Source organism: Lygodium microphyllum, chromosome 6 (assembly GCF_053477565.2).
Source record: "Lygodium microphyllum isolate KBCC chromosome 6, Lygodium_microphyllum_v1.1.10, whole genome shotgun sequence".
NCBI classification, from domain to species: domain Eukaryota; kingdom Viridiplantae; phylum Streptophyta; class Polypodiopsida; order Schizaeales; family Lygodiaceae; genus Lygodium; species Lygodium microphyllum.
In genome coordinates this window covers 127,060,647-127,078,644 of record NC_141140.1, presented here as the reverse complement: position 1 = coordinate 127,078,644, position 17,998 = coordinate 127,060,647, and the positions used below count along the sequence as shown (strand labels likewise).

The 17,998-nt window shown below is 43.8% G+C and overlaps 1 protein-coding gene across 2 annotated transcripts in view; it reads right to left on the bottom strand.

The window, feature by feature from the left end:
- Window positions 1-17,998, bottom strand: part of LOC148035101 (mechanosensitive ion channel protein 5-like) — a 200,033-nt gene that overhangs the window by 59,877 nt on the left and 122,158 nt on the right. For both annotated transcript variants that reach the window (XM_087680063.1, XM_087680064.1), the window contains 3 exons: window positions 6,522-6,764; window positions 6,185-6,400; window positions 6,045-6,076 (listed from right to left, as the gene is read on the bottom strand). In XM_087680063.1, coding sequence (XP_087536189.1) covers window positions 6,045-6,076; window positions 6,185-6,400; window positions 6,522-6,764 — 491 coding nt within the window. The remainder of the gene's footprint in view (window positions 1-6,044; window positions 6,077-6,184; window positions 6,401-6,521; window positions 6,765-17,998) is intronic.

Sequence of the window (17,998 nt, the reverse complement as noted above, 5' to 3'; positions counted from 1 at the left end):
CCAGGGAATAGTAAGGTGACTGGGTGTCTGAGAAATCTATTATGGAACACAAATGTCTCCACTGTGAAGCTGCTATACCAGGGAACCATGTAGATGACCCCCTTTGTGGAGGCATAGGGCGAGCTCTCCACTAACTCACGAGTTGCATCCGCAGAGGTGAGTCGAACCATGAAGATCCCTTGGTCCATGAGGATTGCCTCCACAATCTACGCTATGCCAATGCGCAGCGTGGAGTGGAGCCTCCCGCAGCTGGGCCCTCGATGGGAAGTGTCCTATGACTTGACCAAAGATCGCTTTTTCTTTCAACTCTAGCTCTGTGGCACAGATGGCCAAGAGTTGTTCCTTAGAGAGGATGATGCGCAAGGTGTTTGACTGGGGGGGCACTCGCAGAATGCGCCGACGTCTGACAGAGGTTTCCATTGCGTGTCTCTGCTAGGAACCTACCTATCACGCTACTGTGCTACTGGGGAGAGGGGGGGGGGGGAGGGGGGAGTTGCTATAGGGGGAGGAAGCAACTAGATGTGGGGGGGTGGGGGAGGGGGAAATTTGTCGTTTTCCAAACGGCGTTGTGACTGTCTGGCCAGGCCTCAAGGCGGGGGAGATTGCGTTTGGGGGGGGGGGGGAGGGCAGCGGGCGGCTAGAGGGGAAAAGGCGGAGTGCAGGCAGGACAGGGCATGCGAGCGGGCGAGCGGGGGGCATGCATCGCTGTCTACCATCAGGTGCCTGCCTTCTAGCCTTTTTCTGCTGTACTGAAGCCCTCTACCAGCTGGTGATTGCTGTCCTAGGCTGGAATAGCAAGTGTTTACTGTTTCCTCACCTGCTGGAGCTGCCATACAGTCTGTCAGCCTGTTGCTCTTCTGCCATGTTGGCCCTATTGCTCCATTTTACTGTTTTCTGCATTTGCCCTGCCTACAACATCATCAAAATCTGCATTTTGCAGTCTTCAGCATCTGTACAGTTGCCATGTCATTATTGTTCACTACGTATTCAGGTTTCAGCACTTGACTACCCGCCTGTCTCACTGATCCAACATCCCACTACTGTGTTTGCTATTGCCAGACACCTTCCTAGGCTGCTTGCTGTGTTTCCCAATCTATCAGAGTATGACACACTCTTCTGCTCATATCCCTATGTTCGTCCTCCAGACACGGGAGTTACGGGATCAATTTTCACAATGCATAGTGTGTTTTCTGCATTGAGCATTGTATCTTTTCATTCTTTATTTAGATTTGATTATGTTTTGTGTTCATTGTCTTTGTGTTAACCCTAACTCTAACTATGTTTCTTTATCAGTTTGTGTGTTTGTCGTACGATTGTGTTTGTATTTTGTAGACAAGCATTTCTTTAGAGTTGCCACTACTCTATCTTTTCCATCTCAAGTATTTGGGTGGACATCTCCTATACATGCATTGAAGTCCATTCTCATTAGTTGTATGGAGAGAGATTTACAGGACTTGGGTTGGCAAGGTGGGATTGTTTCTGAGAGAGAGATCATAGACAATTAGGATATCCCATTGGGGTGGGTACAGCCCCTTGGGCATTGCTCGATTGGGTATCTTCTCGCATCCATGACAAGTTTATGTATTGGAAATCTTAGGATTGGCCTATATGTGTGTGCCTCAAAGTTTCATAGACGGTGCTGGTACTTTTAATATTCTATTTCTTGCCTTTCTCTTCTTGAACATAAAAGGATTGCAAGAATTGGTGCAGCCCATCCATTTTGTGCTATGGACTGGTTGCAAGTTCAATTTTTAGTCACATCTGGGTTGCTCGACTAGATTGATAAGCATATGAAATGCGATAAGTTTCATGGGATGATTGGGTTTGAGGTTTCTATAAGCTGTTAAACATTCTTAGTCAGTCTTGAGTTTATTTTTTCTACTATATCCATAAATACTTTTGGGTTCCTTAGGGTTGTAGGCTAATTTGGACCAGCTTGGAGGAACAATTTTGGTGGCATTCCCCTTCGTCTACATTTCAGCCTTCATCCCTATGGTTGGACTAGGCTTTTGTGTGCCCAGATGATTTTCTAAAATGATCAGCCAATTAGATTTATCATTAGATGGTTTAGGATATTTACTGCAGATTTTTGTGTTCTATTGTCTCTTTTCTCTCTCCCTCTTCTCCCATGCTCATTGTCTTTCAGCCTTGTCCACACGCTTCCACATTCATTGCACTCCGACATGGTATCAGAGCAACATTGAAGGGCTGATTCATCGTGAGCAGGCGTGAATAGGAGACTTTAGCAAACCATGCACGCATATGCGAATATTATTCCTATATTGTTTGAACAATTGTATACAATTCACAAAATCTAGTCATTTTGACGATAAAGTTTTGTCTATTTTTAATTCATGTGACATGAAACTAAACATGCAATAAGGATGAGAACATCGATTGCTTTTGTACTTTAAGAATACGCATAGACACAAGTGAACATATTGTGTACACACACTTATATTGTAATGTTACGTAATTATTCAATAAGCAAATGTACAAAGTTTACAAACAATAAACATAACAATTAAATCACATTTTAAAACTAATGACAGACAAAGACTAATGAACTAATTTTTTCTCAATAGAGTCCAAATAGTATCAAACAATAACCATACCGTGAACTAACACTGCCCAAGGGAGGACGTTAGCTCATTAAAAAATTTTACACATTCTTAATTGCTATTGTCTAACCCAATGCTTTATATTTAGGATACATGCGGCCCTAAGAAAGAAAGTTTCAGTTTTAGCATTTGGAGACTGAGATGAATAGGTAAAGTGCAGGAAAGGAGTAAAGCTACTATTTTTTGCAAGCTTTTGCTGTTTGTGAGGAATATAAGGCTGTGTTTTCAGCCTTTTGGAGCAGATTTTCAGTTTTCATCTCCTTCGGCAGTTGAAACATGTTCGGGACAACCGGAGGAAGCCCTAGTAAACATCGCTTGTGGAGTTAGAGGGGGCTGCCCTTATATTTGTGTAGGTTATTCAAGGGATAGTGTCTTCTAAGATCGATGCGAAGTTTCAAGCTATTATGGATCGTAAGATCCCCGTGTTATTGGCTCTTCCTTCGGATCAAAAGCTCAATGGGGAGAATTGCCACATCTGGAGGGTAATGAAGCTTACTATCTTGGAGTCCTATGATTTGGTAGAGCTCACAATTGAGGATATACACTATCCTTTAGCCTTTGATGCCTCCAAGCTTTCTACAGATGATAAAGTTGAGTTGCTCAAGGTATAGGTACATTGGGATAAATTGAATGCTTGCATCCACTCGTTCCTCTCTCTCTCTTTTTTTTTTCCGTAAAAGGTAATTGTATTAATTACGAAGAAGGTACAAGTTTTCATGATTTCAAGATACACGATGGGTCTACCCCATCGTGTGTAAAGAGGACACTATCTCTTTACAAGAACCAAATGACCTAAGAGTTACAAAGTCATGGCAAAGACGCAGAGGAAATTGCCATATGCCAGGGACGTAAGTCCTCCCGAGAGAGCATGTCAGAGTGCCGGAGAAGATCTATCTGCCAGTACAAGAGACCCTTAAGCCTAGCAATATGCCGCTGAACATTATAGACGGAATCCAAAAGAAAAGCATTCCGAATGGTCCAGTTATGCCAACAGCCCCAATATCGTAGAAAGTGGAACATGATCTTCATATGTGGCTGTGTCGGTGTGGGGTATTTGGGCTGCACAAAAACCCAATCAAACGGACGTAGCGATAAACCAACCACCGCTCGCCAAACGGCTGACAAGAATGACCAGATTTTCTTAGCGATGGGGCAAGAAATAAATCGGTGACGGGCGGATTCCACACTGGTGGTGCAAAAGAAACGGTTGCCGTTGGAGATTCGGCGCTTGGAAAGGGCTGAAGCAAGCGGAAGACCACCAATCATCATTCTCCAAAGAAAGACCTTATATTTGAAGGGTGTCTTGTTCAACCAGCCGTCCATCACAGTTGCTCTCCACCAGGACCGGGATTTACGTAATCCCCATAGAGTATTAGCTTTAGTAACCAGCCATTGATGATCTTTAATCAGAAGATGATACACCTGGTTAGCTAAAGCCTTTTCTAAATTCAGCTGGCCTACCAAGTCCCAGTCCTGCCAGGGACGATCCGAAGCAAGGGCAGGAAAGGGGTGTCTGCTCTGGAGCACCATCAAAAGCTGTTCCCATAAATGCCTATATCCATGAGGGATCCTGAAAAGCCTCCTGGCTGTACGAAAGGATATCAAGACATTGCGACTGGCAAGGGTGGCATCCACGACTGAAGTTAATCCCAAATGTGCCATGCGGTTGAATTTTGGTCGAAGCTCATGTTTACCTTCCCACAAAAGCAACCGCGAGACTCTTTCCTCTCTCTTTTTTTTTCGTCTCTCTCTCTCTCTCTCTCTCTCTCTCTCTCTCTCTCTCTCTCTTCTCTCTCTCGTACTCTAGTTGTTATTGTTTACATCGAGCACTTGACTGTGGCTCGAGAGATATGGTTGGAGTTGGATCAAATATACAATCGGATAACCATTATGAAGTGGTTATCTTTAGAGGTTCAAATGCAGACTTTGAGTCCCAAAAAGTATTCTTCTATGTGGGAGCATGTCAACAAGCTTTGGCAGTTTGCAGATGTAGATAAAAAACACAAGGAAGGCGATTACCTCAGAGGACATGGTGATAACTCTCCTCTCACAATTATTGTCTCGATTCAATGTATTCTATTTTGCCTTGATTGCTTCAGGGAAAACAAAAACTCTTAAGTGGGGGAGTTGGTTTCGATGGTCTTGGACCAAGATGAAAAACTCAAAACTCAAAAATGCTCCCAAGTCAGAGGCATTGACATGTCAGTCTTCCCAACAAAAGAAGAAGAAGAAGAAGTCCAAGCAAGATAAAGCCAATGAGAGTCTACATGCCACATTTGTGGCAAGACAAGAATAACATCAAGAAGGAGAAGACTCCCTTAGGAGTGGTGGCTACTCCCTTATTGCCCACCTTCCTCCATTTGGAGGTAATTAAGGTATTTCAAGGTGTTCGGATGTGATGCTTATGTTCACATCCTGAAGAAAAAGTGGGATAAGTTTGAGCCGGCTTCCAAAAGGTAGGTGATCGTGGGTTATATAGCTCATAGTCCCAAGGATATAGGCTTTATGATTCCATTTCACAGGAGGAATACATGAGTTGAGACGTTTGGTTCGTGGAGTTTCTAGCTGTAGAGGGGGATGTTGAACATCATGTCCTTGGAGATCAAGGTGACAGTTGGGCACCTACTCTGGTGCCTTTGGAGCCTTTGCCTATTGAGGATCCACACTCAATGGAGGTGGAGATTGCTTCACTATTAGATTCACTCATTTCGCAGGCATCAATGGACATTTCAAAGACTTCGGTAGAGGTAGAGAGGGGGCCATCCCTAAGTGACAAATGCAAACTGCTTTGCAACTGAGCAGCATCATGTTCTGATGTCATACCATGGTAACCGTGAAACTCATTTTGCCAATATCGAAACGTGAAACACATTTCACTACTGAAATGTTTCAATATGCAATATTTTGCTTATCTATTTCACTCCAAGAAAATAAGAACAATTTCTCTTTTTGCTGACCATATCTATTTTAAATGTCTTATTGTATTCTTTAATGTGGTGTTTCACTTAGGATGTACATTGTTGACCATATTATTTCAAATGTCTTATTCCTTTGTTCAATGTGGCGTTTCACTTGGGATGTAACCAGAGGTGAAACGTTTCAGGCTGAAATGCAACATTTTTGGGAGTGGAACATTTCAGGGGTGAATTTTTTCGTGGTTACCTTGTGTTATACATAGGTTCTTTCACAATGAGGGTCTTTCTATTTGTATTTTAAGCTAGCATATCAGCAGCTATCACCATATATGTACGTAGACGGATACTAGTTTGAATAGTAATAGCTTGGAACCGACAAGTTTGAATGCTTTATAAGATTAGGTACAGTATACAGAATGAGATAATTCTTTCTGGTTTATATTTAATTTTCCATAATGCCTTCATTATGCATTACTTGACGATGCCATTTAAAGAAAAATTCCCTCACCTGAGAAATATGGTGTTTATTAAATTTATTTCCTGTGCACCATAAAATAAATCTAGTATGAGTTTGAGTTGATGTTGATGTGTTGATAATACTTTAGAGAAGCATGGTATTTCAATAACAATCTCATATAAATGGCTCACCTCTACAGTCAAAATCTGCCCATCCACAACAACGCAGTCTCCAACGTCAAATGGATGTGTAACAAATAGAAAAATGATGGATTCAAAAGTGTTCTTTGCAGAGTTTCCAAACATAAATACAGATGGAACTATTATAGATGAGATAAAAAGAAGAACTTTGGATGTTTCAAGGCCAAAAATCAACGCGAAGACAGCAATAAGAATCATTGCAAGCACCTGCAAAGGGACATGCAACAGTTCTCGTTTAGTTTGTGACAAATAATGGCTGTTGTTAGTTATTATTTTCTGATGGAAGCATCTAACACAATATTTGTTTGGACATAAAAGTGGCACCTACCACATTTAAAGCATGATGTAGCTTCTCAACTACTGTTTTGTTGTCATTTAATGTCAAGCAGAGGGCTCTACGCTCTTTGTACATATCAACAACCCATTTCATGAAAGAGCCCTTGGTAATTTCGCCAGCTTCATTATGAACAAACAAAGAAAATGCATTTGCGGCTTGTTCTTCTGGTAGAAAATACAAAAAATTTTGCAATGTGATACATTTTTGACCAGGCCTGGCCATGTTGTAGAACACCTACACATTAAAAGACCATAGGCATCATAAATCCTCTGGTTGGAGAAGTCAATCAAAGATGCAAACAAGAACAAATTGAATCCATTGGATATTTCAAAATAACACAGGATAGAGGTACATGATCATGTATATGGCCTACAAATGTACATGGTTTAAGTAATGGAATCAGATTCTACTTTTTTTTTTTTACAGAGAAGCAAAAATTTCTATTAACGCACCTCAGAACAAAGTGTCCCAAGGCAAAAAAACAAGTACAAAGCAGCCCTGTAAGGGACTTCCATATCAAGAATTACATAACAAGGGGAAATCTATTACAAAGCTCGAGTGAATAGCCATTCAACCTGCCAGCTAAATTGGTTCAAAGAATGTTTATCAACATAGGTGCAGGCTGCTTCCTAGGTTATGGTTTCTAGACTTAGTTCAATCTTTCTAGTCTCCACTTGGTTAGAGTCTCCCCATTGGTTAAAGTCTCTCCAAATCACAGAGTTTCTTTCACTGAAAGGCTTGTCTCATTCAAAAGTGTTATATCATATAGATAGACGTCTCAAGGTGATTGACTTACAAGGGAAGTTATGCTAATGGGAATGCCACTATCACAAAAAATGTATTAGAAATCCCAAGAAAACACAAAATTGGAACTGTTCACATCACCTAACAAAGCACAATCATATAGTGATTGCTGTAGAGTCTAAAAAAGTGATGACCCAAAATTGGCATGGTTTGGAGCTGTCCATATTGTCCATAAGGCCCAACAATCTAGTATTTGCTAACTTTCATATTAGAAATCTTCCTTTCTATAGTCCAATGATTAAGTAGTGACTATGGATCAAACTAACTCCAAAAGAGATATCGGATGCCTTCAAGGCTGCTCCATAATTTGTACACCTAGTGGCTGCAACTTTCTTTTTTCAAAACCTTACCCATTGGCAAAGCTTCCACCAAACATATCAACTTCTTTTGTGGGTAAAATAAGTTGAACAAGCTATATTAAATTCTATATATTTGGTGGTTAATCCCATGAAGAGAGAGGCAATTTTCCCCGATTTTTGTACTCCTTTGTGTTCTTTTCTCATGCAACTTTTGTACTTTCTCAGTCTTTTGATATAATATAATCACTCATTCCGAAAGAGAGAGAGAGAGAGAGAGGCGAAAAAAAAGAGAGAGGCTTTTCTTTTTGATTCGGCCTCTAATGTTCAGGGACATATCGCGAGGCTTAAAGGCCTCTTGCATTGGCAGATAGATCTCATTCGGCACTCTGACTTACTCCGTCGGGAGGACTTACTTCCCTGGCATATGGCAATTTCCTCTATATCTTTGCTATGACTTTTGTAACTCTTTTGTTGTTTAGGACTTTATAAATATAACATCCATTACGAAAACAGAGAGAGAGAGAGAGGAGAGAGAGAGAGAGATCCAGGGGAGGATCGCTTGGCTACTAATTCTTTTCAATTGGAATTGTTGGCAGTCTCGCGGTTACTTTCGTGGGAAGGTAAACATGAGCTTCGACCAAAATTCAACCGCATGGCACGTTTGGGTTTAACTTCAGTCGCGGATGCCACCCTTACCAGTCGCAATGTGTTGATATCCTTTCATACAACCAGGAGGCTTTTCAGGATCCCTCGTGGTTATAGGCATTTATGGGAACAGCTTTCGATGGTGCTCTAGAGCAAACAACCCTTTCCTGCCCTTGCTTCGGATTGTCCCTGGCAGGACTGGGACTTTGCTGGCATGCTGCATTTAGAAAAGGCTTCAGCTAACCAGGTGTATCATCTTCTGATTAAAGATCATCAATGGCTGGTTACTAAAGCTAATACTCTATGGGGATTGCATAAATCCCGGTCATGGTGGAGGGCAACTGTGATGGAGGGTTGGTTGAACAAGACACCCTTCAAATATAAGGTCTTTCTTTGGAGGGTGATGATTGGTGGTCTTCCGCTTGCTTCAGCTCTTTCCAAGCGTCGAATCTCCAACGGCAACTGTTTCTTTTGCACCACCAGTGTGGAATCCGCCCATCACCGATTTATTTCTTGCCCCATCGCTAAGAAAATCTGGTCATTCTTGTCAGCCGTTTGGTGAGCGGTGGTTGGTTTCTTGCTATACCCGTTTGATTGGGTTTTTGTGCAGCCCAAATACCCCACACCGACACAGCCACATATGAAGATCGTGTTTCACTTTCTTCGATATTGGGGCTGTTGGCATAACTGGACCATTCAGAATGCTTTTCTTTTTTATTCCGACTATAATGTTCAGCGGCATATTGCTAGGCTTAAGGGTCTCTTGTACTGGCAGATATATCTTCTCCGGCACTCTGACATGCTCTCTCGGGATGACTTACATCCCTGGCATATGGCAATTTCCTCTGCGTCTTTGCCATGACTTTGTAACTCTTAGGTCGTCTGGTTATTGTCGAGAGACAGTGTGTTCTTTACACACGATGGGATAGAGCCATCGTGTATCTTGTAATCATGTAAACTGGTACTTTTTTGTAATTAATACAATTACCTTTTACGAAAAGAGAGAGAGAGAGAGAGAGAGAGAGAGAGAGGAAAAGCATTGGATGTTTGGGGTCTCTTTGGCCAGGCGTCAGGCCTCCGTATCAATCCGCTGAAATCAGCCATTCTAAGCTGCACGGAGTCGGATTTGCAGTCCTTGGACTGGCAGGGTCTGGTTGTTCCTCGAGGTTCCATTGTCAGGCATCTTGGATACCCATTGGGTGTTGATGTTCCCCCAAAGCAGCTTCTGCAGTGGATTTCTCAGAAGATGGTGGCCAAGTTTATGTACTGGAAGTCTCAGGCCTGGCCTTTTCATGTTCGCCTCAAAGTAGCCCAGATAATTATGTTGCCAATGGTCACATATTTCTTGCCATTGTTGCCCTGGACTCCTACGACTCTGAATGCTCTCACTCAGTCTATTCGCTTCATGCTCTGGAAGAAGGACTCATTGCATGCAGGCATTTCCTGGATCTCGTGGTCGCATGTGTGCACCCCCAAAATCATGGGTGGCGGAGCTATTTTAGATGCCCAAACTCACATGCAGGCACTCCGTTGATCCCTTTTCCGCGCCATGTGCTCGGATGACCATCATCCGTGGGTCGCTATCGCCCGTTCTTTCCTTGAGGGTCATGGGCTTCGGCATGGCAATACCCGACTCCGGAGTTCTTGGTGGCACGTTCTTAATGCGGATTCACGGTTTTCCAGTTCTTCTTCATCGCTGCTTTCTCATTTGGTGTGTTCCTGGAAACACGTCCTTCGAAAGGCTCAGTGGCACCCAACGGAGGATCGCCTGGCTACTAACTCTTTTCAATTGGAATTACTGGCAGTCTCGCGTCTACTTTCGTGGGAAGGTAAACACGAGCTTAGACCACAATTCAACCGGATGGCACGTTTGGGCTTGTCTTCAGTTGCGGATGCCACCCTTGCCAGTCGCAATGTGCTTATCTCGTTTCGTACTGCTAGGAGGATTTTCCGGATCCCTCGTGGATATAGGCCTTTATGGGAACAGCTCGTGACGGTGCTCCAGAACAGACAACCCTTTCCTGCTCTTGCTTTGGATCATCCCTGGCAGGATTGGGACCTACAAGGCCGGCTGCCTTTGAGCAAAGCTTCTGCCAATCAAGTGTATCATCTCCTGATTAAAGATAATCAATGGCTAGTTACTAAAGCGAATGCTTTATGGGGATTGCGTAAATCCCGCTCGTGGTGGAGGGTCACTGTGATGGAGGGCTGGGTCAACAAGACACCCTTTAAATACAAAGTCTTTCTTTGGCGAGTGATAATTGGGGGTCTTCCGCTTGCTTCGGCTCTTTCCAAGCGACGAATCTCCAATGGCACTTGTTTCTTTTGCACCACTACTATGGAATCCGCCCGCCACCGATTTATTTCCTGCCCCGTCGCTAAGAAAGTCTGGTTATTTTTGTCGGCCGTTTGGCGAGGGGTGGTTGGTATCACACTGCGCCCCTTTGATTGGGTTTTGGGCCAGCCCAAATACCCTACTCCCGCACAGCCACATATGAAGCTCATGTATCACTTTCTTCGATACTGGGGCTGTTGGCATAACTGGACCATTCGGAATGCTTTTCTGTTTGAAGCCGCCCATAATGTTCAGCGGCATATTGTGAGGCTTAAGGGCCTCTTGTATTGGCAGTTAGATCTTCTCTATCGTTCTGATTTGCTCTCTACGGAGGACTTCCGTCCTTGGCATATGGCAATTTCCTCCACATCCTTGCCATGAAATTGTAACTTATAGTACTTAGCACCTCTTCACATGATGACTTGCATTGTCGTCATGTATCTTGTAATCAAGTAATCTTGTATTTTTTTCGTAATTAATACAATTACCTTTTACGGAAAAAAAAAGAGAGAGAGAGATTTCCTCTGCGTCTTTCCCATGACTTTGTAACTCTTAGGTCGTCTGGTTATTGTCGAGAGACAGAGTGTTCTTTACACACAATGGGATAGAGCCATTGTGTATCTTGTAATCATGTAAACTTGTACTTTTTCGTAATTAATACAATTACCTTTTACGAAAAAGAGAGAGAGAGAGAGAGAGAGAGAGAGAGATCTATTTTTTACGGGGAAAAAAAAAAGAGAGATCTATTAACGTCTCTAAAAGGCCAGAGTGGCTTATGAGACCATAACCAATACAACTGGTATCATCATCTCTCATTAGATAAGAAGAGAGAAAATTTATGTGTAAGTTTACATGGTATATTGGAATGAGAAGTATGGAAACTGAAAAAGTTGGAAAAAACTAAGTTTAAAAAGATCAAGAGTGTAGGGTATCTCCCCCCTTACTCTATGGAATCCATCAAGACTTTGCAAGCTACCTTACACTGAGTCACTGCACCAATCAACCTCTGTAATGAGTGATCGTGATGTGAATGTGGCACATATGGGCACGCGCCTATGTCGCCGAGTAGGTACTCTAGGCATCATGCTCTGCGTAGCGTTGTAGCTCTGTCAACAGTGATGCCTCCTGATGCTGTATCTCGGTAGCACCTATCAGTAGGAGATGTAGTGTCTAGGGTGGTCACGGTTGGGGGTTAAGCTATGCTCAAGTAGTCTGTAACTGCTCTCTGGGGGGTGGATGATGCTGGGGTCACCTCCTATCCCATAACAATAATGCTCTACGTCCTTAATCATAAGGTAGTACACTTGATCAATAGAAGCCTTTTCCAAATGGAGTCAACGTGCAAGGTCTCAGTCTTGTGAAGGATGATTAGAATTGAGGGTAGGGAAGGGCTCCTTGGGCTGCAATATCATGAGAAACATCAACCCTCCGTAACTCACCATAGTGGCATTAGAAACCGAAGACAAGCTTAGTGGTGCCATTCGATTAAATTTAGGATGAACCTCTTGCTTTCCATCCCACAAAATCAGCTTGGACATTGCCAACAATTCCATGTGAAAATAGTTGGCAGCCAAACAATCCTCCGCAGGGTTCCCCTTGGCCTTTTGAAGAATCAAGTTCCATGAGTAGACGAGTTGAGAGACCAAGAAGGAAGCAGGTAAGGAACAGGAAGCATCAACATTAAGAATGTGCCACCAAAAGCTGCCTATAGTCGTATTACCATGAACCACGCCCTACTTTTGCAAGAAGAACTTGGCAACAAAGACCCAGGGATGGCACGAAAGAGAGACCATCGAAGAGCAACCATGTAAGTATGTGCATCCAAAATAGCCCCATCACCCATATGTTTAGGAGTGCAACCATGGCTCCAAGAGATTCATGAGATACATGCATCCAAGTGTCCATTTTTCATAGCTTAAAGTGAATGTGTCCGGTAAGGACCCTCAAGATGGAGGCACTCCAAGGCAAGAGCAGCAAAAAATAAGTGAGCATGGGGAGCATGATGGACAGTGCCACTTTCAGGTGGACATGGAAGGGCTAGCAGGCTTGTGATTTCCAGTAAAGAAACTTTGCTTTCAATTTTTGAAAAATCCATGGCAACAATTTCTTGGGTTGCACATCGATGCCTAGGGGGTAATCCAAATGCCACATAACATTTCCACAAGGGATCACCATACCTTACCATTGTGGAGAATGTAAATCTGATTCAGTACACCTGATTAGCAAGGATTTCACTACATTGACATGAAGACAAGAGGCCTATCCAAAAAGCATAGTCATCAGGTATGAAAGGTACAATACCATACGGCATGATAAAATACGGTACTAAATGGTACCTTAAGATTTTATAAGTTATGGTATGATATTAGTATGAAAAAAAAAATCATCTTGGATATTTTGAACTAAAGATGATAGAATAAGTGTGTAAAGTCTAAAGAGCAATGGTATTAGAGTATATGAGATGATTACTTGAGAGTAAAATGCAAAAACCTCTATGGTATATGCCTCATGCGCAATATGCAATACAACATACAAGTTACAAGTAAATAGATGGGTTTGGATACATCATACATAGATGATCATACAAATAAGAGAAGTATAGAAGGAGATTTGTAGGGACTAAGGTAGTTAGGGGCATAGTGATAGTGATACACAAAGAAGCTTAGATGTGGCTGACTATGGCTTTGTTTGAGGAAGTTGGATGGACTATCGTTTTGCCAAAGTGGGTGGTTGGCATGGAGAAAATTGTATCCTGCCCGGTGCAACTCTAGTGATGACCTAGAGCACAACTCCAGCAATGTTGCAGTTGAGCTCTGGCAAAGACACAGGAAGAAGCCTTTCTACTGTCACTAGAAATACCTTTATCTTTAGTGCAAAAGGCCTCAACTTCATAAAATAAAATATATTTTTGCAAACGAACATTTTTGCAACTCTTGCAGAAGTAGTTACTCTAGCTTTGGTAGAAGTGGTTACTCTAGCAGCTACAACCATTGTTACTCGATTGCCTACTTTATAGGCTTTAGGCATTACAGGGTCATGATAGACGCTAGAAATGGTTACAACATCAGTCCACCTAGCTCTATTTGTATATAAGATTGTCATTTAGACACTTTGTAGTGTGTGTTGTGTGAGAATTAGTAGCATTATAATTTGCTAAAGATTTGCCAAAAACTTGCTCTGGCAAGAGTTGTATCTTTTTATTTCATCAATATGAGTTGTTTGATGTGTTTTGGAGCTTACACTATCTTAATGTCTCTTTAACTTTGTTCATCCTTTTTCTTTTTATTCTTTCTTTCTTGAATAAGTGTATATTAATGTTAGAATATTTACATTCGGCGGCGGCCTTCAGGCCAACCAAATAGAAAGGATAAAAGTCTCACATTTTTACATTAGACCATCAGGTCAACAATACAACTAAAAGTCTACCACAACTCTAACACAGAAATGTCACTCAGAAAGATTAGCTGGAGTAGAGTGAACAATATCTAGCCAAGGAGCAGCAATGTCAAGAAGAACCAGATCAGCTGAGACCATAGAGGAGATCTGCCATAACAATAAACCACAAATACGGGCCACATGACCATGGATACCCGATACTGAATTAAAAATGAAGGCATTTCGAGTGCGCCAAATATGCCACACGGTTGTCCATCTAAGGATATGAAAAAGGCAGGAGTAATCTGAATGCAAAGAAGACGAGGAATTCATCTTTCCCATAATCCACGAACGAACTAATATCCGGTGCTGAGTGTTAGAGATCAGATCGCTGTGCAGTCGGACAGGCAGAGTGCAGTCGGACTGCACAGTCGGACTGCCACGTGGCAGTCCGACCTGTACAGTCAGTCAGCTGCATTTAATGCAGCCGACAGGGTATTTCTAGCGCCTATTTTCTGGCAGATCTCGGCTATTTATAGTCGACACTTTCAGCAGTCTAGACACACACTTCTCTGACGCAGATTACAGACCGGTGACGCGCAGTTTCTGTCTCTGTTCACAGATTTCAAATAGCAGACAGTGCAGACTGCAGCAGACTTCGAGGTGGACAGTTGGTTGCATCGTCGAGGTGGAGACACGCAGTCCAGCGCACTGCGCCCTTGTATATCTTTGTATTCAGCATTCTTTATACAGCAGATCTTCATCGTCCACTGTCTCTTTCTCTCCCTTCTCTCTCTGCGTTCTCTCTCTCTCAGTCCTACGCTTCCGCACCGCTGCACTCTGACATGGTATCAGAGCAGTGTTTGAGGGCTGACTGAGCGCAGAATCAACCTGAAGAGGAGTTTCCATCGCGACACAAATTTGCGTTTTTTGCGTTTAAGGGCAGACAGGAGGGCTGCGCCTTGGAACAAGGCTGAAACGAGTGTGGGCGCACAGGAAAGGAGTACAGGTGGTGGATTTGCTGTTGTTTACTGCTGTTTGACGCAGAGGAAGTTTGAGTTTTCAGCCCACAAGTGCAGGTTTTGCTTTTTCATCGCCTCCGGCAGGTGAAGAAGCTACAGGACACGGAAGAGCCTTAGAAGGCTGAGTTTTCCCAGTCAGAGGGGGCTGCTTTTGCGTTTGAGAAGGCATTGCAGGTGTAGATGTCTACAGAGATGGACTTGGAGTTCTAGGCGATTATGGACCGGAAGGTGCCTCTCTTACCGGCTCTTCCTACAGATCAGAAGCTCGACGGCGACAACTACCGCATTTGGCGCGTCGTGATGTTAGCCATCCTTGAGTCCTATGATTTGGCGGAGTTGGTACAGGAGGAGATTGACCGGCCCTCGGTAAGAGATGAGTCCAAACTCTCTTCCGATGCTCGTGCGGAGTTGGCCAGGGCCCAGTCTCATTGGGACAAACTGAATGCCAGGATTCGATCCTTTCTCTTCCTATCATGCACTACAGCCGTGATCGCTCACATCGAGCACTTGACGGTGGCTCGTGAGATATGGCTGGAGCTTGATCAAATGTACAATCGGATGACCCTGATGAAGAGGGTTTCTTTGGAGGTTCAGATGCGGACCTTGTCCGTAAATAAGTCTTCTTCGCTACGGGAGCACATTAACAAGCTAAGGCAGCTACAGATGCAGGTTCAGAATGCGGGGAAGCAGATTTCCTCCGAAGACATGGCGATCACACTATTGTCCCAGTTGCTGCCACGATTCGGTACATTTTACTCTGCCCTTATTGCTTCGGGGCGAGAGTCTACTCTTCGGTGGGAAGAGTTGGTTCCTATGGTCTTGGACCAAGAGGAACAGTTAAAGGGACAGAATGCTTCCAAGTCGGAGGCGCTGACAGGTCAAGCCTCTCAGAAGAAGGGGAAGGACCAAAAGAAGAAGAAGGGGGATAACAAGTCCAAGAAGGACAAGGACAAGGATAAGGACAAAGACTCCACATGCCATATTTGTGGAAAGACTGGCCATTGGAAGAAGGATTGCCCTGACAAAGACACGAAGGACACCAAGAAGAAGGACACCAAGGATTCTGGAGCGGTGGCTGCACCCTCATCAGCTGCATTTCTTCATCTAGCTGTCATTGAGGACGCTTCACCGAATGCTTCTGATGTTGCGATGACGGCTCCCCAAGCTCGAGAGTGGATTGTTGATAGTGGTGCCTCACGGCACATGACTCCTTCATCAGATGGTGTTGCCCAGCTGCGACCCTCGCGTGGGCAGATTCTCATTGGAGACAGCTCTTCAGTTTCTATTGCAGATCGGGGTAAGATGCAGCTTATTCCGGATGGACGAGGTGGTACCCATACCTCAGAGGTTTTGCATGTACCAGGATTAGGGTACCATCTCCTTTCAGTTCATAAGATTTGCTCCCTTGGTCTTTTGGTGGAGTTTGACAGTTCTACGGTGCGCGTCCTTGATCGTGGATCGAGGAAGGTTCTCTCATCTGGATATGAGGAGAACGGCATTTACAAACTGAAGTCTTCCACTGCCCTCTCTACTCTTCTTCTTACCTCACAGTCACAGTCTGAGTTATGGCATGCTCGGTTTGGTCACCTGAACTATGACTATCTTCGGAGGGCGTCACGTGGACAGCTTGTTCGAGGGTTGCCGGATATAGTGGTGAGCCAGCAGCCATGTGTCTCCTGCATTCGGGGGAAGCAGCATAGAGATGCCATTCCCCACACAGCTTCGCGGCGGTCTACTTCACCGATGGAGCTAGTATCTACGGATCTTTGTGGCCCTATGAGGAATGAGTCCCTGCGTGGGAGCTCGTACTTCATGCTGATCGTGGATGACTATAGCAGGATGACATGGGCCTATTTTTTGACACTAAAGTCAGAAGCTTTCTCGCACTTCAAGGATTGGCTTCTCTTTGAGGAGAACCGATCAGGCCGGAAGTTGAAGACCTTGCGATCCGACAAGGGAGGTGAATTTGTGTCTAATGAGACAGTGCAGACTGCAGCAGACTTCGAGGTGGACAGCAGGTTGCATCGTCAAGGTGGAGACACGCAGTCCAGTGCACTGCGCCCTTGTATATCTTTGTATTCAGCATTCTTTATACAGCAGATCTTCATCGTCCACTGTCTCTTTCTCTCCCTTCTCTCTCTGCGTTCTCTCTCTCTCTCAGTCCTACGCTTCCGCACCGCTGCACTCTGACACTGAGTTGTTGCAGACCACACAAAGGAAACAAAACTCCAAATTTGTCTAGCAATAGGATAAGAGACAAAGAGATGAAGCACTGTTTCATCGCATGCATGCATGCAAAACACAGCAATCAACTGTCGCATGTGCCCAAAAAATAGATCATTCAACAAGGACTGATTAAACCATAATGGCAATTGAGTGAGTAGTGACTTGAAGGCATGCATGGGTCAATGAGTCATTTCCAAAACCAAGGGACAATGATCGGAAATAACATGATGCCTCTCCACCCACATGTTGATCACTACTAGAAGAAAGGAATCACTTTGGCAAATGTACATCCTATCCAGCCTACTGGCCCAAGTGCCCGAATGTTGGAGAGATCGATATGTAAATCCAGACTCACAAGGATGCATCCACGACCACATATCCTACTTCAGAGCCAAAGCTGCCATAGCATCCCATGCTTGATGCTCATGACCATCCATAACAGAGTGAGGCGAAGCAGCCTGATCCATAGATACACAAACATCAAAGTTGCCCATAACAAGCCCCTTGCAGGCCATGGAAAGGGACCGCATATCTTCCTAAAGTTGACAATGATCTCACGGGGCAATATTAGGGGCACACACACCCACCAACCACAGAACCTCCCCCTCATACGTAATCTCCACCACCACGGATCTACCTTGAATATCCTGGTGACAAACCAATGAAGGCTGCAACAAAGATCAGACCACTGATGTAACTCCAAATTTATGAGGAACTGAACCAATGAAGAACACTGTAAAATCGTAATAAACATAGGTGGAA